Below are 27,060 nucleotides of genomic sequence, written 5' to 3'. Positions count from 1 at the left end.
ATGTGTATATACGTTATGGACTCCGAAACCGCTCGACAGATTGTAATGAAACTTTCAGGCATTATTAAGCATCTTTCAAGGATGGTTCGAGTGAAGTTTGGTGCAGATCCGTCAAAAGGGCTCTGCCCCAGAGGGTTTTAAGTGGGCCAATGTCAGACTTTTTGATCTAGAATGTTTACAAATAAATATAATTTAAAAGCAGGTCGTAATTCCAAAGGGAACTTTCCATACCTAATGTTAAAAATACCTCAGCTGTATTCATTTGTATGTTATTCTTTCAATTTATTACCTTATTAAAATCAGGTGAGATTATTTGTTTGTGTTACTGTATTCTGTTTTGTTCATTTCAGCTTAACCTAACCAATCAATAGTTTTATTAATACTAATGAAGTCAAACGGGGTGAAGCCCGTGGGTAACAACTAGTTAGTTATAAGGCAAAATTAATAATTACCATGTTATACATGGATAACTTAATCATATATTCTGCACAAAATAAAACAATGTACATTTACATATATTTACTGCCTAACGCTATATGGACCTGTACATAGAATGAATATATTTTAGTGAATTTTTATATATCCTTAAAATACCGGGTGCGGCAAAAGTCAGCGTACCGCTGCAGACCAGTAAGCATCATTGTTTATCTATCGCGCTACTTTTATTTCTTTTTTCATCCCTTATCTAATCTAATGTCAACACATGTTTTATTTTGCCTTAGTTTATTCTTTATCGAGGATTTTTTGTTTTGTCAGTGTTCCGCCTGTGACCGTGAAGTGAAGTTGATGAGTATAGTGCTTCTATTAACAAATCAGTGTTTATAATTATGAATCGCAACTATCTATAGATCAACGAGTATTTCTTTAAAAAAATTGGTGGAAATTTGATCGTAATTATACGGATGCTATTGAAGCATACGAACAACAGTTTCCTGGAACACAACCTCCTAACGTGTTTTCGGAGAAACCTCCATAAGTTAGAACATTTAAGATGAAGAATTGATAACGGAACATTTTGATTTTAATTTATATTCACACCACAACTATGTAAAAGAATTTGCAAATCAGTGTTGAAAAGGTGCTAGATGTGTATAGAAAATGGTGGTGATAACTTTGAGCAGTTTCTATAACAGGCACTTACAATAATACTGTTATAGTTATGTAGCTGTACTTTTGCTGCACTTTCGGTATGCTGACTTTTGCCGCACTCTGTATATTATTCTTTTTTGCTATATAATGGATTCATGATAGGAGTGAATTTTATTTCGAAGATCCTCAAATCAATAGATCATTACCCCTCTTGAAACATTGTTGTAAGCGCGGATATGAGCTACAGAGTCCAGTTCTATGGCGAAGGACTGGGGTGACTATACATCCTCACTCTTGAGCAGTCGTACAGTAACTGGCTCTTGCCCCTTGGCAGTGATAATCATAATAACTTTCCAGCAAAAATAAGCAGATCGACTGTTAGAGTTTAGCAAACCAAGTACACTAGTTAAAATGTTTATACCTACTATCTTTATTTAATAAATAACTGACCATAATTATCCATTTAAAACCTGTTATGTATGATAGTTTATTAATTAATAAAATATATTAATTACGGTACAACTGTACTTACGACTGAATCATATAAAATATGTTGCCCTTGTCACCTTGTTTCATTATTACGTCTCCGTCTTTCACGGGATGTTTGTACATAGCATCCACGACTGTTATTATTTGGTCCTAAAATAAAATTCAATACAATTTATAGAAAACAACTATACAAAACTGTGTAACATCATCTAAACATGTTAACAAAAAAACTAATTAGTTCACATTTTATTCTGTGGTAGGTAATCAACTGTTTTATGATGCATAAATTAATCACATACCCTACTACATTCCCAGCATTCAGTCTTGCATATTTTAACAATCATAGTTGGGTAGCTCGTGGTTATAGTGCTCGACTAGAAATAAAAAGGTCGCCGGTTCGATCCTGAGAAAAGTGTGTATCTTTTTGATGATTCCAAACTGGACCCAGCTGTCCTTGATCATTGTCATAGTCTATTGATCTGACTTTCAGTAAATGGTCCTGACTATTGTAACAGCTGGTCTTTTAGTCAGTAACAAAGCTACACAAGCCATCACACTCCATTCTACACTCATCCTTCACTCATATTTAGGTTAAAATACATACATAGATACGTACATAAAATATGTCCCCATCTCAAATGAATAATAATATGAACATATTCTTCTAGTGTCTGTAAATAATTATTTCCCATTGTAAGGCATATGGACCATCAGTGCCAGGCTTAGGGTACTTGAGGCTCTAGGCCAAATTAACTTGAGCGACCTTTGTTTCTGAGGTAGAAATTTCCCGCGATCATAATAGATAATGAAGATCTCCCTTGGATCAAGAAGACATCATCGTAGTCACCAGCGATCGCAGAGAAGTCGTGAACATCTCCATTACATCACGGGGACCTCATCATTGTCCCCCGGGACCGTGGCAAAATCGTGAACATCTCCATCTCATTTACGTGGACATCATCATCTACATCAATCGTGATCGTGGCAAATCAATAATTAAACAAACGGCTGGAGATACGATGGATACCCACACACCAAATTGCATCAAAATCCATAAAATCTACAGGTGCAGATCTGTAGCTCTGTACACATACAGACACACACAGACATCACTTCTAAAACCACTTTTTTGTTTCAGGGGGACCAAAAACAGATATAATCCACCCAAAACTCAAACTAAAAAAAAAATGATGAAAGCATACTTTCTTCATGAAAGAAAGTAAAAAAATTAAAATACAGGGTGTCCCATAAGTAAACAGCCAAACTCCGGGAAATGGTTCTATGGGTCAAAATAAAGAGAAAATCAAGTATAGCATTTTTTCCAAAATCGCTTCGTTAACCAGATATCCGCCATTTTGTATTTTTTACATAAACATTTTTATTTTTGGATTTTTTCAAACAATCTTTCAAAACTTGGTATGTAGGGTAGAAGAGCCCCATTGATTTCTTGATTCAACTTAAAATTTCAAAATGGTGGCCATTTTAATTTTTTAAACTTAAATTACTCATAAACGGCTGATTTTATAAACAAACGTCTAGAATACTTTTATTTATCATTTTTAATTCCCTATCAAACGTTACCAAGCTCAAAAATATAGAAATAAAACTAGCTGAAATATTACGATTTTTATTTGTACTTACTTTCCGTGTCCAGAAATCAGACTTCGCTTTTCCAAAAATTAGCTACCGATATGGCTTATGGTCATTCGCATGTAAAAGATCATCTAATGTGCAAGACTGGACTAGGCATGGGCAGATCAGCAGATGGCCAGGATCCTGAACAGCACCACACGCGCACAAGATGTCTGGTAAGAGACCCCATTTCTGCATGTTTGTCTTGTATTTTGGTACCTCGACCCTAATTCGATTTAGGGTCTTCCACACCATGTAATGAAGGCCTCCACCAGGAGCCAGTTCCTCCCTGGCTGGTATGGGAGGGTTAGTCAACGTGGCCTACCACCTTGCTACCCGATTGCTTGAGAGTGATCCATCCAGGACTCGTGTCCGTGATAAAAAGCTCTTTCTGGACCAAAGCCGTCGCTCTGCAGGTTGATGGCCGTGTAATGGGTGACGAGGGTCTGTCTCTTGCTTGGTCGTTTCTGCGTCGGCACCGACATCACGTCAGATTGATGGAGGGGTGATCCCTATGATAGGATAGAGTTTGTGTACTGGGGTTGGTTTCAAACACCCAGTTACAATCCGAGCCATGTCATTGACTGCAATGTCAAGCTTTTTTGCATGTGACGATGCATTCCATACTGGTGCAGCGTACTCCGCAGCCAACACACTGAGCGCTAAAGCTGAGGTTCTGAGGACATTAGGGTTAGCACCCCAGCATCTGCTGGTGAGCTTCCTGACGATATTATTCCTCGCTGAGACTTTACCTCTTGTCGCAATACAATGCGCCTTAAATGTCAGTGTGCAGTCCAGTATGACACCAAGATATTTGGGTGTAGGACAATGCTAAAGACGGTCTCCCCGCCACCTTACATTCAACTCACGGCCTGCTTCTCTATTGTTTAGGTGAAAGGCACAAACTTGGGTCTTAGCAGGGTTCGGATTGAGGTGATTTGCGTCATAGTACTGGGAAAGTTCATTTAGAGTCATAGTCAGCTTCTGTTCCACCTCTTCAAAACTCCTACCTTGTGCCGCCACACCGCCGTATCATCAGCATTTATATACTGACGTGTAGTGTTTGGCAACGGTTGGTCGTTAGTGTAAATTTTATAAAGAGCTGGGGCTAAGATGCTACCCTGAGGCAATCCATTTCTTTGATTCCTCCATCTACTTTTCTTGCCTTGAAGGGACACGAAAAACTGCCTGTTATGAAGAAAAGTGCCTATCATTGAAGTTAGCTGATAGTCTTTGGTAATACTGTACACTTTTCCCAAGAATCTTCAATGGTTTACGGTATCGTAGGCAGCTGTTAAATCTACAAAAGCGACACCCGTGATCTGTTTTCTCTCAAACCCATCCTCAATTTGCTGGGTCAGGTTTAAAACTTGGCCACAACAAGACTTGCCTGATCGAAAGCCTGCCTGTTGTGGAATGATCTTTTGTTCCAGAAAATCGCCGATTCGATTGAGTATCAGACGTTCTAATATTTTATATGTGTGGCATAAGAGAGAAACAGGTCGAAAGTTCTTAGGATTGTTTGGATCTTTCTCAGCCACATGAGCTTTCCTCCATGCCTTTGGTATATGCATTTGGCTTACGCACATGTTCATGAGGCTGTTAGTTGTTCGACTCTGATCTCGTCAATACCTGGAGATCTATTAGTCTTTAAGCTGGTAATGACTGCAGTTAGCTCGGACATGGTGAACGGTTCTTCCAGGAAGTGATTCTCACTTGCCACATCATGCACAACAGGCTCCCGGTATTTCCTTCCATAGGTTTTGCCATTTAAAAGAAGGTTGGTAGCGACTTGATCGGCAGTAACTGTTTGTAAAGTTGTCTTTTGGTTTTGTCGCATCTCCATTTATGTTCTTGAGGAACTTCCAGGCCAGTCTGCTGTTCACCTGCATATCTAAACTCTCCACAAGATCACACCACTTAGTTTTGCGATTTTCGGCAATGACTGGCAGCTCTTCACCTGCTAGAAGTGTGTCCTCAGCAAATAGGCGCCTTAAAATAAGAAAATAAATAGCAAAACCTAGAAATAATTAGAACACAGATGAAACCATTGTTGTTCGATAGTAAAAAATGTTGTGAATAACATATCAAAAGTCTCCAAAAATATCTTTGGTGGAACACCACCATTTTTCCAAAATGGCGACCAAATCCAGTAGTTTTTTGCTTTTTATTGAAATTCTGACTTTCTAGTCAATATTGGTGAAAAGTCGTCAATACATTTAATGTTCCTCCTGAAATTACCTTTAAAATGATACCAAATACATGTACCTACAACAAAAAATAAACCCCGTAGAAATAATAAAATATTTCAAATAAAAATATTTTTTATAAATTAATGTAATAGTCCAAGCAAACTAAAAATAACGTACACAGGGATTGTATAAAAATTTGCAAGTAAACATGTTATGGTTTTATTTTTATTGTTGTGGTGTGCAGAGTGACATACCAAAAGTTGCAAAAAATCAGTCCACGGGAAACCCCTAAATTAAGGAAAAAATGGTGGCTTTTCCCAATTTTGAACAAATTTTGCAACAAAAGATACCACATGTTTTTTTGCACATTTTTCGAGATATTGACTTGGAACCACGACCAATATTTATTGGATAGTCCGTACTTAATTTCAATAGGGGACGCTTTTTGGGCCGCCAACTTGGATCAGCCATCTTGGATCAGCCATATTGGATCTGCCATATTGGATATAAATATTTTTTAATGTAATTAATTATAGTGTTGTGACACATCATTATGAACTAGATTTACACGCTGATTTCAATGCTGAAATTAGTTTTTTAAATAGCGCTTTACGATTTAAGGATATATAAAAACGAAAACTCTCCCCCATACATTTCTTATGGACGTTTCGTACTTTGACAATTTAAAAACACATTGAAAACTACCACAGTCTAAGGTTGTACTATCAGGTTCAAGTATGGCGTGGAAATAGTTCACCAGCAGATCCAACAGATTGGGAGTGGTGTTTGACTGATGGTACATATGACTAACTTACTTATAAATAACTGTACTTATAAATAACTGTAACTGTGTAACTTGGAAATTATATTTAGATAAATATAGGATATGGCCTTTAAAAAATTTCAACAAAACGTTTTATGGTTTTATTTTGTAGTGTTGTGCAGATTGAAAACGGGAAAAACTCGTCATAGCTATTCGTTCAAGTATTGACTTTCATTTTAGCTATGGATTCCTTATTGGGAGTTATTTAGAATTGGGGATAAATGTCTTTAACTAAAGACAAATTTCAAAATAACAATAATTCATTCAATAGTTCATTGAAGGTAGGCCTACATGATTCGTTTTCAATTTGTCATGTGTCCTTTAATCATCAATAAAATTAAAGCCAAACATTTACTGAGTACTTTGATACCAGAATGAACTTGTTAACATATTAACAACCCGAGATATAAATCTTTTAACAAAAACTGATAAAAAAAGTTTAATTTAATTTTGTGTTGGGGTTTGTACCTCGTCTATAACTAGTCTGTTTTAACTATAAATAAAACAATATGAAAGCTAACTAAAATGAAAGATCTTTTATCACTGAATATTTTAAGGCTAAAACGAACTGCAAGCAATAATAATACCTGGAGAAAAATAATCCAAACACATTTTCAAAGTAACTTACGATACGCCCATAACTGATGTTTAGGGGAGAGTTTTCGTTTTAATATATCTTAAGCAACGAAAAAACTTATTTAAAAACGGATTTCAGCATTGAAATCAGCGTGGAAATCTAGTTCATAATGATGTGTCACAACACTATAATTACATTAAAAAATATTTATATCCAATATGGCAGATCCAAGATGGTGGCCCAAAAAGCGTCCCCTATTGAAATTAAGTACGGACCATCCAATAAATATCGGTCGTGGTTCCAAGTCAATATCTCGAAAAATGTGCAAAAAAACATGTGGTATCTTTTGTTGCAAAATTTGTCCAATATTGGGAAAAGCCGCCATTTTCCCCTTAATTTAGGGGTTTCCCGTGGACTGATTTTTGCAACTTTTGGTATGTCACTCTGCACACTACAACAATAAAAATAAAACCATAAAATGTTTACTTGCAAATTTGTATACGATCCCTGTGTCTGGTTTTTTTTAGTTTGCTTGGACTATTACATTAATTTATAAAAAATATTTTTATTTGAAATATTTTATTATTTCTACGGGGTTTATTTTTTGTTGTAGGTACATGTATTTGGTATCATTTTAAAGGTAATTTCAGGAGGAACATTAAATGTATTGACGACTTTTCACCAATATTGACTGGAAAGTCAGAATTTCAATAAAAAGCAAAAAAACTACTGGATTTGGCCGCCATTTTGGAAAAATGGTGGTGTTCCACCAAAGATATTTTTGGAGACTTTTGATATGTTATTCACAATACTTTTCACTATCGAACAACAATGGTTTCATCTGTGTTCTAATTATTTCTAGGTCAAACCACATATTCAGGGGCCTAAAAGGGATCATTGTCAAAGAGACCTAGGTATCGTTCTAGCAGTGGCTTTGCCTCTTCAGAGAGTCCTGCGATGTAATGGGTTTGACAGCCTCTAGGTATCATTTTTCTCGAGACCTGCTGGACAAGCTTAACGAATATGAGTCATACATATCAGGTTGTGGAGGAATATTGGCGATTTCTCTGTCAATGATCTTCCTAAAACCCGTCCAGTTGGCCTTTTTGAAATTAAACCTGCGCCTTAGAGGAACAACTTCAGGTTTAACAACAGCACTAACGGTGCAAACTATAGGTCTGTGTTGAGTTCGGGGAATCGGATCACCTATAGACTTTTCACACTGGGAGGCAATCCTGCTGCTCACAAAGATGTTATCAGGGTTATAACACCCCTATTCCATCTAAAAGTTAAAGGAGCAAGGGAGCTTAGGATCGTGTATGAGCTGCAGGTCATTTGCCTCAGCCCAGGTTTCAAGTTTTGTCCCATTTTCACTTGTCTCTTTGTATCCCCAAGCAATTATGCTCTGACAATTAAAATCCCCCAAGATAATATTAATATCACCATAGCATAGATTATCGGGCTCTGTAAATACATACTGAGATTCAGGAGGCAAAGAGGTGACACTGTACTGTGGTGTCCTGACCGTTAGTATCTCAGTATTGTTCCTCTCAGTAAGCAAAGCTGAGGTGATGTCAATGTATGGCCTGGCAAAAACAGCACTACCATATTGATCATGAGGTCTCTCTAGAATCAGTCTCATTTCCTCTATGTTGGGTCTAGGTTTTAAAATACCCCGGTGTGTTTCTTGCACAAGGAGGAAGTCGCATTCGTACGTCTTGCACATATCAGACAGTAATACTTCTTTTGTCTCTCGACATTCCCTCAATATTAATGGAGATCGTTATTAACGGCCTTGAAAAAGACCGTTTAGGCAGATTCATTTTTCGAAGTCGTCCGGTTGTAGAAGGATTTGCCGCTGACATGTCAGCGTTGCCCGGGGTGCGCCCGATTGTGATGTCGTTCATAGCACGTAATGGTCACAATCTTTGGGGAGGCTCCCTTCTGTGCACCCCATTTTTATTTGTAAAATGGGGTAGAAATAAGGCAGAAACTAGTGAGGTTTAGTCAGGTTGTCAGGCTGACAACCAAAAATCTTAATATTTCAGCTATTTCTCATTCGATCTTTTTGAACTTGGTATCGTTTGATATGGTATTAAAAGTTCTAAATAAAAGTGTTCTAGAGGTTATTTCATAAAATCATTCGTTTTTAAATAATTTAAGTTAAAAAAATTAAAGGAATGTCATTTTGAAAATTTAAGTTTAATCAAGATGATTTTTTTCCTGACATGGGGCTCTTCTACCTTAACCTACATACCAAGTTTTATAAAGATTGGTTGAAAAAATCCAAAAATAAAAATGTTTATGTAAATAATACAAAACGGCAGATATCTGGTTAACGAAGCGATTTTGGGAAAAAATGTTATTCTTGATTTCTCTTTATTTTGACCCATAGAACCATTTCCCGGAGTTTGGCTGTTTACTTACGGGACACCCTGTTTATAGGATGTATATAGAAAAAGAAAGTAAAAAAATAAAAAATCAATATTTGTTCTTCAAAAATGGTTTTTTTTCTATCCGTTGCAGCCCCCTTTTGCTTGTTGGCCTATCTGTAGGCTGCAACCTAGGCGGCCTAGTGGTAACTGTGGCACTGATAACCATGTACTTTGAGGAATTTGAGAAAGAAACCGAAAAAATGTAAGCATATACTGGTTCTGAAACACAGATGCTGTCTTTTCAGATAGCAAAACATCATCACATTGGATGAACAATCTAATCTACTTATGTTTCATGTAAAATATGAATACCAAAAGCATGATTTTCACATAGTCCAGTCAATAAAGGGATTGTAGAGGACATGGAGAGGGGGAAATTTTTTTTCTGCGGGAATGTGTTCGGGGTAGTTAGAGGATAAAAATACCAAAAGTCCCCGCCCCTGGCCCTGCTGCTTCAGCGGGGGGAGGGGGGGAAAGACCCCATTTTTTAGTTTTTTACTTCTACACTGAAAACCGTGCATCGTACGGAAAAAATGTAAATTACAAAAAGAAAGATGATAAAATTCTCTACAAGAATGGTCATATTCATCTCTTCTGTATATGCATTGGCTTGAAAGATATTCTCAATATAATATAAAAATTCTTAAATAAATTGATTTTTCACACGTTTTTTGTCAAATAAGTTTATATAATCCATTAGTCTGTTGTTGTTTCACATCAATCAGGATAGAAAACAGGTTTTTGAACACTAACCCATATAATATAATATATCAATCGTATATATTGTGTTAAAAATAGTTTATATAAATTTAAATAAGTTATGTATATTTGTCATGGTAACAAGTAATTTTGGCATAATTATTAAACTAAAAAATAAAAAGATTATGTTTGTAGCTATATTTGTCCAGGTTTATTTATATCAATTACCAAAACCAAGACTTAAAACTATTGTTCATTGTCTCTCCATAATCCAATTCTTGTTCATTAGACTCAATATCTGCTATCGATGTGAGAGTGCAGTGTATATATATTCTTCATCATCCTCATTTATCAGAATTGGCATTCTATTTAAACGGTCCCCTTAGCAGGTCTGGCATAACGGCCAACGAGGAACATTTAATGGACATTTCATTGCATGTACATCTTTCATTGCTACAATCTTTAGTATATTTGCAAAAAACAAGCCCAAAATTTCTCGTGGGTTAGGGGGTTCATTGGTTAAAACTGGGAATAGATTTTCCAAACAGAATTGTCCTTGATTAAATGATACAAATGAACTTGTTGAACTTGCTCCATTTAGAGTGGTATGAGTGAAGACCAAAAATGCCTGCACTGTTCAAGTTCTTTGGAACCAACCAACAACAGTTTTAACGACTTTTAATTTGGTTATCGATGGGGTATTTCTCACGCATAAGGTTATATGGCAAAGGGGATCTTCAGTGTCTGCGATATCTTATGGATACGTGAGGTACGTGGATACCTATTACCAAGGCAGTAGCAATTCAGAAAACAGCACGAAGATGGCAGGAGACCAAGAAAGACGCTACAGATTGAAAAAGCCAGTAGCAGTGGCGGTTCCAGGATTTAATTTCCGGGGGAGCCTCCGGTGGTTAAACCCCCCCCCCCCCCCCCCGGAAAGATGTGGAATTTAAAGCACGATAACGTATTTTATATGCATTTGAGCTCTAAAATATCTTCAAGCTAATAGTATTTATGTTAGCTAATAAAATATTTCGGAGAGGATATATACCTCCCACCCCCCCCCCTCCCAAGGGACCACCACTGGTCAGTAGATATTCATTTGAAAAGAGACACCGAAATTATAGTAACCAGGAACAGTTAATCCCTTAACCAAGTTTTTTGCAAATGTACTAAAGATTATAACAGTGCCAGATGTGCAATTTGTGCATGCAAGAAAATGTCCAATAATTGTTCTCCGTTATGCCAGAACTGCTAAGGGAACCTTTTTACATGAAATGCCCATTCTGACGAATGAGGAAGATGAAGAATATATAGGCCCACACCGAATTCTCAGTTCGATAGCCAATATTGAGTCTAATGAACAAGAATTGAATAATGGAGATGTCCTAGATGGTGGTTTACAGTGCCAGATGGCACCTGTTTTTGGGACAGAAGTCGGACCCTCTAGTCCCAAGTGGGCCAGACCATGAACAATAATATTAAGTCTTGGTTTCGGTAATTGATATAAATAAACCTGGACAAATATAGCTACAAACATAATCTTTTTATTTTTTAGTTTAATAATTATGCCAAAATTACTTGTTACCATGACAAATATACATAACTTATTTAAATTTATATAAACTATTTTTAACACAATATATACGATTGATATATTATATTATATGGGTTAGTGTTCAAAAACCTGTTTTCTATCCTGATTGATGTGAAACAACAACAGACTAATGGATTATATAAACTTATTTGACAAAAAACGTGTGAAAAATCAATTTATTTAAGAATTTTTATATTATATTGAGAATATCTTTTAAACCAATGCATATACGGAAGAGATGAATATGACCATTCTTGTAGAGAATTTTATCATCTTTCTTTTTGTAATTTACATTTTTTCCGTACGATGCACGGTTTTCAGTGTAGAAGTAAAAAACTAAAAAATGGGGTCTTTCCCCCCCTCCCCCCGCTGAAGCAGCAGGGCCAGGGGCGGGGACTTTTGGTATTTTTATCTTCTAACTAACCCGAACACATTCCTGCAGAAAAAAAATTTCCCCCTCTCCATGTCCTCTACACCCCCCTTTTGAGCATTCATTGACTGGACTAACACTCAACTATGCTGAATTTTAACATAAATTTGTCTAAAAAATATACTTGCTGTTGCTAAATGCTGGAAGAGCGTTATGTCTGCCAAATTGTCCAATAACCATTGCTTCTCTTCTGGTGTTTTGGGGTGGACTATCTGCAAAGTAATATAGTAAAGTAAAGCATATGAAACAAACTTGCCATGATGTATATTCCTCTAAATACGTAATCTTAAAACAGTGTACTTAGTAAACAATGTTTGTGTTGTATATATAGACATCCCCACTAAAATGTATTACTTTTAGTAGTATTCAATAATTAATTTGATTTGACAAAATATCATACAAACTACAAACAAAAAGAAATGGTTCGTGTCACTAGATGAGAAGAGTTTCAGAAATAAGAAAGCCTATGCAGGGTGTCTTGCAGCTTTATGAACAAACTTTGTCACATATTATTTATAATGTCAAAAGAAACAAAAAATTTAATATAACATATGTTCTATCTCATTCCGTTTTTGGTCTATCTGTCTGTATGTGATTTTTACAAAAACATTCATCACTCCTTAACTGTTTAAGCTACAGCGTAAAATTCTGTAAAAATTTTCATCTTGTTGATATCTATTGCCTAATGAGAATAAAAACTCTTGAACCGTTAAAAAATTGTGACTTTTTAAAATATTTGATACCGCAAATTCCATGAAAACTGTTCATTTTACAAAATATTTGCAAGGCATGTAAAATCTAGTAAATTTTGTGTTGATTACAACTAAATCTTATAAGATTAGTTTGGACAAAGAATGTATAGTTAGAATATAGTTAGAACTGAGAAATAAATTTGTTTCTTGTTTTACTTTCGGTTTACTCTATTTAAACAATGTTAAGAAAAAGTTTTATCAATTTAGACACATATGTTATATTACATTTTTTGTTTCTTTTGACATGCTGAATAACGTGACAAAGTTTTTTTTTCATAAGGTTGCAAGACACCCTATATATTTGTTTCATCACGCTTAGATTGCAATATCTTATGCCCACATGAAGAGTGTTTGACAATCTTACTAATGAATGTAAGAAATATTCACTGTACCTGTTTATAATCTTTGTCTGAGGCCGGGTCATAACTTTCAGCAAATACAGACTTTCTTCTGGTCTTAAGTCTATCCTCCCAATTATCTGTAAATTTATTAAGTCATGGGCTACAATGTAAACTTTAAATTTATAAAGTCATAGGCTACAAATATAAACTTAAAGTTATTACAAGATCTCAAAAACTATAATCCATTCAGAAAATTTAAGCGGTTTGAGAGAAAGTTCCCCCCACACTTTTTTTCTGCTTCAATGCATGTTGCAGCTGATTGACGTATTGACAAATCTCAGCCATTGAGCTATGTGGGTGAGGTTCATAATGTCCAAATTTCACAAACTCCAACGTCTAAAATATTAAATAAACAGTGCGTTTCATAACCTCCAAACTTCATAAACTCCAAAACTATAACTTTCAAATAAGCACAGTTTCACAATGTCCAAATTTCACAAACTCCAACGTTAATATATTAAATAAACAGTGCGTTTCATAACCTCCAAATTTCATAAACTCCAAAACTATAACTTTCAAATAATCACCGATTCACAATGTCCAAATTTCACAAACTCCAACGTTTAAATATCAAATAAACAGAGCGGTTCATAACCTCCAAGTTTCATAAGCTCCAACGGTACAGTCTCTGCCAGAAGTCGCTGCAGAGGTTGCCGTGGTTCGGTATGTAAGCGCTACACGTTCTACTGTTGTAGCGGCGCGACACGAAGCAGCATTGTTGCTCCGTAATTGCTTTCTTAAGAGTGTAAAGTATTGGTGTTAATACCCCTTCCGCAGCAAACCTGCAGACTAATCGAATTTCCATTTTCCTTATTTGATTTACACTATCCATGAAGTTATTAGCTGGTTATCACCGAGCGCTGGCGAACGGTGCCTGCTATCTGACTGTGGCAACCACTGTAGAGACTTCTGGCCCAGACTGTACCGTTGGAGGTTATGAAATTTGGACATTATGAACCGTACTGTTTATTTGGTATCTTAACGTTGGAGTTTGTGAAATTTGGACATTGTTAAACAGTGATTATTTGAATGTTATAGATTTGGAGCTTATGAAATTTGGAGGTTATGAACCGCTCTGTTTATTTAATATTTTTAAGCGTTGGAGTTTGTGAAACTTGGACATAGTGAAACAGTGATTATTTGAATGTTATAGTTTTGGAGCTTATGAAATTTGGACATTATGAAACGCGCTGTTCATCTAATATTATTTTAAGCGTTGGAGTTTGTGAAATTTGGAGTTTATGAAACGCTCCCAGCTATGTTATTAAGGTAGTACCAATACATGGAGGGAATAAATTTCTTCCCCTAAAACCGCCTAAATTTGGTCATCGGAGTATAGATAAGCACTAAAATATAAAATAAAAATACCCCTGTCCCAGCAATCAACTTCAAAATAAACGTTTTTAGCACATTTTATCAAAGTTGGATGATTTTGACTTGCGTTATCGTGCTAATAATAAAGAAGTATGTTGGTGAATTTTTAGCCTTTGTGGACATAAAAACAAACAAAAAATTGTCCCGGGTCTAAGTCTTAGCATGAGACCTATATGTGGTAATAGCCTATATTCTCTGTAAGGAAAATTAGCTAAAAACTAGATTTAGATACTATGAAAATAAGTAGCAACAACCTAAAATAAATGTTTGATGAATATGGACGTTAAACAGATTTTTTATCATTTAAAGCAAATGAGTATGTATGTCATTCAATTTAAAAAATACATGTTCAAGGGTCAATTTATTAGTAAGTTATGATTGGAGTTATGGATTGGTGGGTAAGTGTTTAACAATTTTTAAAGTTATAATTTCAATAGTTAGTTTATGATTTCAGGTGTATCGGGATGTGAGAAAACAAATATTGTTGAACTATTTTGAGTCTTTAAACATGCTTAACATTATCAAATGTACAGTAATCACAGAGAGAAAACTCATACTGATCAGCAAATACTCGGCTACAACTCACTACAGAAATAAGCAATATTTGTGACATGTTGAATGTAAATAGAGTCAACACAAACTGAAATTATTTAGTGATGCTCTTCTCTTCATCAAACAATCTAGATCAGATTAAGTGATGTACAAATTGGTAGTTGACACAACACTAAAAATATTGAGAAACCATAATCAGAGATGGTATTATTATTAAAACAAGCTGTTTGGCCCGTCCTACGTACGGGGATCAAGTAGTCCATTAAAACTCTATGTGTCTTATTACTAATTCAACCATAAATTAAGCAGTTCAAAATTTATAGTAAAGAAAAAGCTGCCAATAAGAGGAATTAAAACATGTGATCATTGTTATTTTCCCAACCTTTCCTAAAAAAATTGAGTAGTAAAATAATTTTCATAAGCTTTCTTTTGAAGACTCGTGAGCTTCGATTCATATAGGCCTACAACAATACTTATAGAATCTTACTTATTTCCTATATAATCAATGACGAAATCACAGAGTAAATTAACTAACCTCATAGTTCTATAGAATATTTTTTATTCAACCAGCTGTTGGATATAACAAATTATATTGCACTAAAACAAACTAAAACTAAACATTATAAAAGACTGCTCAAAAAAAGAAATTAGAACATCTAGTACCGGTATTTTACTATGTATATTTAAATAAACTCTTTATTCTCTTACCGAATAAATTAACATATAATATAATAATTATAGCATTACACATAGTATAAATAAGTCAATTCCACGAATGTCATTTCATTTTTATCCAAATGCTGAATTTGTTTTGAAAACACTGAATGTTTTTGTACAGCTGTTACGTTAAGCAAATTATATCATACCAAAAGCTAGTTTAGAATGTTAGCGTCGGCTGCTAGACTTTTTAAAAATTAAAACTTAATTTCTAAAAAACTGGGACCCTAAACTAAAGTTATGGCTTCGACATTCTCTAGTTCTCAAAATTATCTTTCTTTCAACATAAAAATCATGAAAATCTGTCAAGTGCTTGATTCAGAATCGTAAAATAAAAAAACCCTGTCACGTTTTAATATCTATATATCTATATCTATATATATCTATATAATACGTGAAGCCGTTTTTTGTTAACATAACTCCTCCCTTATTTGTGGACCAATTTCAATGTTTGAGGTGTCAAAAGATTCGTCTCAATATGTAGTTTTGCAATAAGGTTTTAAAATTTCTGCTCTTAATGGCGTGAGAGACTCTCAAAGGTCGGGTTTTCCCCATAAGAAATACATAGAACAAATTTAAAAACAAAAAACACCTGTTTATAAAAAGAAAATCATTAGCTTTTTGGGAGTAAATATTGATGTTTCTTAAGACCAAGTTAAGCAGTTGCAGTTAATCAGTTTTGTTGGAAGAACAGAAAATGCCTCAAGTTCAAAGAAGAAATATTGAACACGGGAGGACACAATTGTCACGGTGGGAAAGTAAACTTGCCTAATGTCAGATCAAATGAATGCATGGAAGAAATGTTTACTTCAGACACTGACAGATTGAGATATTTCAAAACATTTAGTAGAAACTATAATAATGCCTTGACTATAATAAGTTCAAGTAGTAAGATTATACCAAATCTTGGCGGACCTTATGTTTTTATCGTAAACTTTTGTAGGTATTACAAAAAATAAGAAGTTTCAAAAACTCATATGCTATTGAAAGTTTTAGTGGCGATATTAGACCATACCATTGACTATATATATACATAAGTGTAGGAATTAGTGTTTATGTATTGAACGATCGAGTAGTTACGGTCAAGTTTATTTTTATGATTCAGGAGAGGCAAATAATATACGCTTTTCAAAAAGAGAAAATTAAAATTGTTATCCAAATATTATAGCTACAAGAGTTATCCAACCTATTTCAACAAATGTATACATACTTTCAAAACTTTGGGACAGGTATTAAGAGAAACTGCACTAACGTGAGAACGTTCTGATTCGGGGCATATAACATGACTGACAGACACATTCATTAGTAACATGTTAAATTACATTAACCAACTTTCAATGGTATTGCTGCTTTAGCCTATTCGAAGCAGATATGACTGTCCAGTTGGTAGCCCATAAGAGTTTGTGGGTAAAAAATGGAGCACATGAAATGGTTGACATCACCCCACTTTTCAGGTTACTCTACGGAGAAAAATCGTTTGATCAGGGGGATGTCTCAAATCAAAGAAATAAAATGACCCAACTTTAAATACTTAAGACAGGTTATCAGTAAGGTAACAGTGTTCTTCAAATTCTCAATGCTGGAAAAACTTTGTTGCTACATGTTAACTCGAATTGAGGCAGATCGTTTAGCATTCATTAGAAGTTATCAGAACTGAGAGCAGAAATAATGTAGGTGAACCTTGACGACGCCAATAGAGATATTTAAAATTAGTTTCTAACAAGTTTTCAAACAACTCTAAGATGTAATGTAACTAAAGTTACTCGAATTCAAGCATAATTCTTTTCTCGGCGTTATGTTTCATACTATGCGGCTCATTGAGCCGCACGGGTTCTCTAGTTATAGATAATTTATGTTGTATTTTTAAGGTATTACAATTCCAAGTAACTTTCAAATTTAAAGCTTATCCGTAACTCTTTTGGTTTTTGGGCTATCACTAAGGTGTAAAAATGTCCAAAGAGATAACAACGGCAATGCAAATAGTTAACGCACAGCAAATAATTGATTTAGGTTTTACCAAAATGTTTGTACTAACAAGAGATTTAAAATCATGTAGAATATGACTGACATATTATGATTTTATTGGACAATTAATTGTGATATTTGAACTAGTGAACAGCCGGTTTTTGTACATCCTGTGTTTAAAAAAACATAGTATATTTAAATCATTCCTTGGTGTTGGTTTAGTCTGAAAAATGTTCATTTCATCATTGTGTGGGATGAACGCCCAACGGTTTGTCTGATATCAATAGTGGACACCTTACGAGATTCAACCCGTATCATACAGGGTGAACAACTTATCACCATTGGTTAAAAAGTATGTATTATTTTTCAACTTTTTCAAACCAGCATGGAAACCCATAAGGCCCATGTTATGTTTTAAATTTCAAATTAATTTTTTGTGCTTATTTTTTAGCCTATTTTAATGTATACGGGGATTCTGCAAATCTACAGGAAAATATCTTTCTAATAGTATGCGTAAATGTTCCCTGCAATTCACACGAGCTGAGGAAAAAGTTTTAAAGAAACATGCTTGCCTATTAATATATAGATATCCACAAACAAGCGAACTACAAAAGTTAATTTATTCTCCATAAGAAAAACATGGGAATTCTAGTTTTACAATTTTTTTGAATCTATCTATATATATAATACGTGAAGCCGTATTTTGTTAACGCAACTTCTCCCTTATTTGTGAAACGATTTCAACGTTTAAGGTGTCAAAAGATTCGTCTCAATATGTAGTTTTGCAATAAGGTTTTAGAACTTTAAAATTTCTACTCTTAAGGGCGTGAGACGCTCTCAAAGGTCGGGTTTTCCTCATAAGAAATACATAGAACAAATTTAAAAACAAAAAAACAGCTGTTTATAAAAAGAAACTCATTAGCTTTTGGGAGTAAATATTAATGTAAAGACCAAGGTAAACAGTTAATCAGTTTTGTTGGAAGAACGGAAAATGTCTGAAGTTCAAAGAAGAAACTTTGAAAACGGGAGAAGACAATTAATAATAAGGTATCTTATGCGTATAAGGGGAGTAGAGAAAGGGAGGCCTGGTCTAACAGATACACATTCATTTGATTAGGGGGATGCCTAGGCAACAGTTTTCTTCAATTCTCAATGCTGGAAAAACTTTGTTGCAACATGTTAGCTCGAATTGAAGCAGATCGTTTAGAATTCATTAGAAGTTATCAGTTAAAACTGAGAGCAGAAATAATGTAGGTGAATTTAAGCATAACGTTTTCCTCGGCGTTGTGTTTCATACTATGCGGCTCATTGAGCCGCATGGGTTCTCTAGTTTATATATATACTAGCAGACTCGCAGGGGTGCCCACAGGGGGGTTTGATGTCGCAAAATGCGACATCAGAATTTTATTTGGGGGGGATTTTATGATTTTGGGGGGGATTCAAGCCAGTGGTTGGTTAAAAGCACATAAAAGATTAATCAGATACTTTTTATGACCTCCTTAATTTATTACTGGGGTAATTATGCAATCAAAATCCCGTTTGACATTTTATCTTGATTAATAAATCATTTTATAATTGCTATAAAATATATAGATACTTTTATGTGGATTTCCACTTTCTGACTCGTATCATGTTTGACAGTGAGAACAACTCCATGCCAACTGCTGTCAAAGGATTATGGTTGCTTATTAAATTGAATCTGCAATTTGAGTTTGTTTTTACCTTTCATTATGAACTCATTCTCAAATAGTCTCATTGCCTTGAGGACCTATTGATGGTTTTTTAGGTTTGTTTATTATAATATATTCTTTCTTGATTCATAAAAAACCAGTATTATGATAATGATAATCATTTTGCTATTTTTACAACATGAACAACAACATGAAAGCTTGTGATAATATTTTGGCTCTCCCAAATAATTATGCCTGGGTCATTTATTCATTGGAAGAAATTGACATACAGTACTGTGACAATTTAATTAAGGTTTTTGATAGGCTATGTGTTTACGTTAACTTCAAGAACTGAAACACATGATTCTGGATTAATTAAATTGTATTTGTTATTGTCTTTTCTTGAATCTAGAAAGAGCTTCAAAAAAATTTTACTAGTCTTAGAATAGATATATAATTATTATTTTACGCCACACTACACTATTTTGACGAACTTCCCATGCAAGGATTTAGTCCAGAAAACAGCTGTTTGTCCTTAATCAAATGGGGTTTCATACAGTACTACTGTACTGTAATGAGTTTTGCGGACACCAATCAGCTGATTATACTGTATTTGGGTGGCAATGAGTGGTTATAACAAAAACATAACCTCTGTTATGACTAGTGATTTTTGTCCTTTAGTTGGTAGTAATATAAGGATTTGAACGGATTTAGTAGTATGGCGTAAACTATCGTACGTCACTCGTCCAAAATGTGTTGGCCGGACTCGTATAAAAAAAACCACTACTCGACTTCGTCTCGCACGGGATTCAGGACTAGTAACGTAATATACTATTTTACCACACTATGATGTTTTTAACTGTTTTACATATAGGTACATTAATTGGTGGCTGAAAGTTACATTTTGCAAGCCATGCCAGCTGTCATCGTCATTTGGGGATCGAGCAGGTTTTTACATCCCGAGGGCCGCAAAATCAGCTGCCCGTTTTAAATACACAATCAGTATCCAGAGCATTGCAATCGAGTTGTTTTATTGTCACCGCTGCCTAGCAACTATTTATTATTATCTTTGCTGATTCCACAAATTATTTTATCCACATGACCTTAAAGTTGTAGTTGTGTTGACTATATCAGTGTGCAGTGCATTATCATTGAGGTGAATTAGTGGTAATGGGGTATAGTGTGGGGTGGTGAATAATAGCGTTCGTACCACGGACTGAAATGGTTTAGCAGTTCTCGATCATTTTAAGTCCTCGACCTCGTATCGAACTTAAAAACTACCTCGAATCAGCAAAACCTCATTTTGGCCCTAGGCACGAAATATACTATTATGTTTAGGCCTAGTAATATTTTTGAGACTGAATATTTTACACTTATTTAAAAAGGACCAAACTCAGAAGTGGATTAAAGGGCAATTTAGAAAATATCTCAAACTTGTTGACATAACTTCAAGTACTTTCTCCCCTACAATTTAATATGGTAAAAGAATTGTTTATGTAAAAACCCTGATCCAAAAAAAGTGGTTTTCGAAGTGATGTGTGTGTCTGTCTGTATGTGTGCATGTATGGTACAGAGCTACAGACCACGCCTGTGGTCCGAGTCCGATTTTGATGAAATTTGGAATTTTAGGTACCAATCCATGGTCTCTCCAGATGTTTTTTTTTCATTTTGGATTTTTAATAGTGATATTCCATAAAACCCTATAAAATAATGGATGAATAAAATTTTCTCAGAATTGGCCCAAACGATTTTGATTAAGAATTAACATGTTATACTCTTTGACTATGACTATGACTATGAAATTGTATAAACCCTCTATGCCGTAAAAATTATGGTTCAAAAGTTATTGCAACTTTTGTGATTTTCCCTTTTTAAACCTATTAACTCATGGAAAATCGGATTAAAAAAAACTACATGGCCAATTTTGATTCAAATTGTGTGCATGTTAAAAATCCAACTTATTTAAATTAAAACTAAACTAACAAATAGTTTGCTACTAGAGTTTTAAAGGAAAATTGTCCATTTAAATTAGGTTAAAAGTTTGATTCAAACGCTTAAATTCCCATAAATTTAAAGAAGTGTCGGGGGCACCCCTTCCCTCCCCGCATTATAAACATAACTATGGGTTAGCCTCCAGACCTTCCGGCATGGGTTAAACAACAAATTTGGGGGGGATTCTGCGACGTGAGCTTTGGGGGGGATGGGCACCCAATATACAAAATATTAGTGAGTCAGTGGCTCAGTCGGTAGCGTCGCAGACTTTGGGCCCAAGGCAGCGATGTCGTGGGTTTGGATCCTGGTCATTGCCATTGGTACATTTTATCAGTACAGATCATGTTTGTACTGTACCGGCTCACTCCTTGCTTTGCTGTATACGATCCACGCACGGGCGGTGAGTCTATGTGGACGGGCAATGCAAGTTTAAAAGAGGCCACCACCCTCTTTTATACACAATTTTTTTTAAGCTCTACAAAATGGTTTGGAAAGAAATGGTGAAATTTTATGTTTTTAGAGCCAAAAATGGGAAAAACCATTATTATTATAAGGGAAATATGCTAAAACAAAATAAGTGAATCAGTCCTGTGTCTAGATCATACCATGGGACCTACTGTAATAGCAACAAAAGTTAATAAATAAGTGTAGTTGTAACATGGAAACTTCAGTAATATTCCCTATATTGGAAATTCACTAAAAGAGAACAAACAATATGTGCTGTATGATTATCAACAAAAAATAAAACAGACAGAGTGGGAGAGGACTCTTTGAATGACTTTATATGAATAATACAGGGTGGCTGAAAAGTAACTTGCACCCCTCCTAACTTTTCAACCATTTGAGATATTTGAAATCTGTTTGCGGCAACCTTCTTAGATATGAGGGGCTACAATAATTATGGTCAATTTTGAAAATTTTGCCCTTAGGGGTAGTGGGGGTAGGGGGTAGCTCAAAATTTTCAAATGAGAAGTATAGTCGAGTTTGGTATCATTTTACAGGTCTTGACGAAACAAAACAATTGACATAAAGAAAACCAAAATCGGCCCACTAATAACAAAATGAAGCCCTAAAACGTTTCAAATCCAAATAACCATGAGGGTGGCTAAAAAATTAACTTGCACCCTCTTTAACTTTTTATTATTTGAGATATTTGAAATCGGTTTGCAGCAACTTGTTTGGGTATGAAGGGCTAGGCCTACAATAATTATGGTCAGTTTTGAAATTTTGAACTACCCTCTACCCCCGCTGAAGGGCAAAATTTTCTAAATTGACTGTTTGAGCATTCTCAAATTAGGTCTAAACTTAAATTGATTTAAAATAAAATAATACTTGTTTTGTCAAATAATAGATATTTAAATGTTTTGTGTGTAAATAAATAACTGCACTTTTTGGTTCAATTCAGAATAATATTTTTAAGTGAGTTCATGAAATACAATAATTGTATTAAGTCAAGCCAGACAGAGAGGTGTTTGGCCGAAGCCCAGCGGTCCCTCCACCACCCTTGGTTTAAGTCAGAGACTTATTCACCAGGCCGCTTTCCTGAAATATCTTCGGATTCCTCTTCCTGTTGTCAGCTTCAATCCATGTCCTTCCAGGCACATTCTGTGCCTAACCAACACCTCTCCCCTCACCTAGTACCCTCTGTACTAGGATCATCGGATTATTTTTTTTCTTTCTTTCCAATCTTCTTAATTTTATCTTTCTTTCCTAACATTTTCCTTTTCAAATTCCAGCCTGTCTTCATGCATTTTCAAATTCATGCTTTTTCTTCCCTATCCTTCGGCACATTCTGGCAAACTCCAGCGCAGATTCTTTGGTTCTCAAGAAGTTGATCTTCTCCCAATCCCATGTCTTTTGTTGGAGGAATTCCCTCATGTCGCTTCTTTCTTCTTCATAGAATGGGCACTCCATCAGTACGTGCTGCGATGTCTCCAGCTCTCCGCAATGAGTGCAATGATCATCATCGACGAGGTTGAAACTTTTCAGCTTTGCCTTGAAGTTGCCGTGCCCGCTGACGAACTGTGTCCTGTAGTGATCGGTTTCCCAATGGACTTTCTTTCTGAACCTCACATCCGGAACGAACGCAAAGGTTTCCCTTCCTTTTGTGCTAGACTCCCACCGTCTCTGCCAGTCAATGAGTGTTTCTTCTCTTCGGATCCTCATACTATCCTTGATGTTGAGCCAGACAGAGAGAGAGAGAGAGAGGGGGAGAGAAAGAGAGAGAGAGAGATAGGCAGACAATGCAGAGGAATGTGCTGCGTATCAGTTCCAGCCGACATGATATATGGTAATTTTCTAAGCAATAAATTTAAGAACCTTTCAGCCAAAGATAATATCACAGTTTCGTTCTGGACTACTAACAGTCTTGGAACTTTATTGAAAGAGCGACCCCAGACTTCAACTCCAGAATATGAGAAAACTGGTGTTTACCGTCTTTCATGCACCGATTGTGAAAAGTACTATATCGGTCAGACTTCTCGCTCCTTTAAAAAGAGATTCAAGGAACATTTGCCCAAGAAAACCATGACCCAGACATCTGCTTTTGCTGACCACCTCGTTTCAAATAACCATAATTATTCAGATATACACAGAAACATGCATATTTTACACTCTTCAAAAGACTGATCTCAGACAAGCACATTAGAAGAATTTGAAATATATAAAGCTGTAAACTCGGATCATCAGAACATCCTGAACGACAAGCTGTCATTTTCATCTAATTATATTTATGACACTGCAATCAAGGTATTGAAGGGTGTGGATGGAGGGGGTAGACCTCAATGAAACAGCTGATAAGGATTGGACGACTGGATTCCACTGACCACCGGCAGTCTAGACTATACCTTCGCCGGGGATGAGTCGTCGCAATAATTTCGGCCGTGTCTTCAATGTTAAATGTTCAAATTTGTGACTATATGTGCATGTTTTTACGCCTTTTTGACGACCTTCGCAAGAAGAGAAAAAATGTTTTGACATCCTGATCGGCCTGATGAAGATCCCTATTGTGGATTGAAACCGGCTGCCGTGAGCAACATTTTGGATAACTTTTATGCAGGTATTTAAACCACTTTATTGAAATATTGGTTATTCGGAGGCTAAATCATGATGAAAGTTACTTTTCAGCCACCCTGTATATTGCATTGCATTGTTTTGCTTTTATTTAAAGCCAATTCTAAGTACTTTTGGTCACATTACTAAATCTTTCGTTTAATCATACAAATGTCTCACTTTTTTGTTTCATTATTCCATTTACTCGCTTTAGAGTTTTGCTCCCTCATCGCTGTTTGCCACACCATCAAAATGCAAAGGTTTGCACTTTGTAGGGATAGGTAGGCTATTCAATCACCATCTCACAATTTCAGGTGCCTTACGAGACAATAAACTGTGTAGGCTACTCTTGGCAAAAAGTATTTCTTTGAAATGGGCACCTAGGTATAAATTCCAAGAAATAAATATGTTAGGTATTAACAGACTTCTACAAATTTGAATTACTTGATGAGAAAAAGATTACCATAATTATTAGTCATACGTAGGAACTGTATTCAACATTAAATCCAAAGTTAAGGTGTCCAATGACTAGGGTAATAAATGCTTTGTCTATTTAGTGAACAAAGTAGTGGTGATAAATTATTATATATTGCTTAGCTTTTTACATGTATTTTTTTATAAAAAAAAATAAATAAGTATTAAATAGTTACATACTCTATGACAAGCTAATTTTGACCAAAAGTGTGTACATGTGTGTATTAACGATTAGAAAACAGTTGTTCTGTAATCATGTGCAACTGCACAAAAAAGTTCTATCACGTCCAAATCACTGTCACTAAAAAATCCAAAACATGGAAATAAAAACTGTAAATGGCCCATAATCCCAAATTCAATGTTTTATTGCCCTAAGATGCAATAAATGTAAGACTAGCCTATTTAAAGAATTGTGCAGTAGCAGTATTGCAATGAGACTTGTTCTGGTGATTAGAGATGTTTTGATTAAACACTACCAACCAATAGTTAAGATTAAAACCAATAGATCTACCTGCACTCGGAGTAGAGGAGAGCTCAGTAACAGAGGCAGAGTTTTCCCCTGGACATGAACCTTCATGTTCAGAATGATCATCTGCCAAATGATCTTCACAGGCTCGCCTTGGCTTGGGATTGGCTCTCCTTGTAGATTTCACAGGGCCGCTCTTCTTCACAGCCATTGTCACATGGAAGTGGTATGCCCTACAAAGTAACATCTGAATCAAGAAGAACAATACTCCTGGCACTACAAACACTAACACTGGAGGAGTCATATTTATACCCTAAATTTGGAATCTTGAACATTACATCAAATTTTATTTTAAACCCATACAAGGTTTTTAGCAGGATAGTGGATTATTATTATCTAGGTTGGGTTATTAGTAAACAACATATGGTATAATAAGATATGTAAGTTTCAAAAAGTACATATATTTTTGTACTGGCTCAACTATAAAGATCATGGATTATAGAACACTGAAGTGGGTTTCCGTAATCAAGTACATCAATGATTATATTACAAGTAGTTGTTAAGTATAAACATATAAACTAGCTAGCAATAACAAGTAAAATCTCCAAGTATAAATTTTAACTAATTGAAGCCATACCTTGAAACAATCGCTTTGACAAGATTATTGAGCGGAGCGAGCGAAGCTCTTATACGTCGACTCTTGTGCATTTCGTAATACGCAAACTCCTCCTAAACGGCTGAATCAATCGTTTTCAAATTTTGAATGGTGATAAAGACCGTATCGGTGAGTGCCAACATCTATATGGCGTTAAAAAGTCCCCCAGAAATCCGCCCCACTGGGTCTCAAAGTTTCAATGTAATCCTTATGGAAGCAGTACTCCTCCTAAACGGCTGAATCAATAGTTTTCAAATTTTGAATGGTGATAAAGACCATATCGGTGAGTGCCAACATCTATAGGGCGTTAAAAAGTCCCTCAGGAATCCGCCCCACTGGGTCTCAAAGTTTCAATGTAATCCTTATGGAAGCAGTATTTGACACATAAACAAAAACATATGATCAGCTGTTGACTTTTGAATGCAGTAGATAAAGAAACAACTGATAGCATTATTCCACAAATATTAGATCAGAAACGGTATGTATCATAAATATAATCAAATGACGACACTAGCTTGAGGTCCGTGACGTAGGAAGTGGTGAAGGAAGTAGTAAAGGTGAGCAGTCTGGATTGTGGAAACTGTTTATGACGATTAGATTTAGGTATCTGCATTCCTAAAATTCTATGGGAAGGGAGGAAAACAGGTCCGCGACGTAGGAAGTGGTGAAGGAAGTAGTCAAGGCGAGCTGTCCAGAGTGTGGGAACTGTTTATGACGATTAAATGAAGGGATCTGCAATCCTAAAATGCTATGGAAAGGGGGGAAAACAGGTCCGTGACTTAGGAAGTGGTGAAGGAAGTTGTAAAGGCGAGTTGTTCGGAGTGTGGGATCTGTTTATGACCAAAATAGATTAAGGTATGTGCAATCTAATAACGCTAAGTGAAGGGAGGTAAACAGGTCCGTGACGTAGGAAGTGGTGAAGGAAGAAATAAAGGCGAGCAGTCTGGAGTGTGGGAACTTTTTATGACGATTAGATTAAGGTATATCTGAAATCCTAAAATGCTATGGGAAGGGAGGGAAACAGATCC

At 35.5% G+C, this 27,060-nt stretch overlaps 1 protein-coding gene across 1 annotated transcript in view; it reads right to left on the bottom strand.

Moving 5' to 3' along the window:
• LOC128982804 (cAMP-dependent protein kinase type II regulatory subunit-like) overlaps positions 1–25,774 on the bottom strand; it is a 39,753-nt gene extending 13,979 nt beyond the window's left edge. Inside the window, exons 1-4 of the mRNA XM_054401820.1 lie at positions 25,423–25,774; positions 13,108–13,193; positions 12,092–12,175; positions 1,622–1,728 (exon numbers count right to left, since the gene is read on the bottom strand). Of these exons, the coding sequence (XP_054257795.1) occupies positions 1,622–1,728; positions 12,092–12,175; positions 13,108–13,193; positions 25,423–25,681 (536 nt within the window). The 5' untranslated portion in view covers positions 25,682–25,774. The remainder of the gene's footprint in view (positions 1–1,621; positions 1,729–12,091; positions 12,176–13,107; positions 13,194–25,422) is intronic.
• Between the last annotated feature and the right edge of the window lie 1,286 nt (positions 25,775–27,060).

The sequence above is a fragment of the Macrosteles quadrilineatus genome, unplaced genomic scaffold, assembly GCF_028750875.1.
Source record: "Macrosteles quadrilineatus isolate MER2022 unplaced genomic scaffold, UCM_ALF_1.0 Scaffold_1__1_contigs__length_201487025, whole genome shotgun sequence".
NCBI lineage: Eukaryota > Metazoa > Arthropoda > Insecta > Hemiptera > Cicadellidae > Macrosteles > Macrosteles quadrilineatus.
This window is presented reverse-complemented; position numbering and strand designations above follow the sequence as displayed.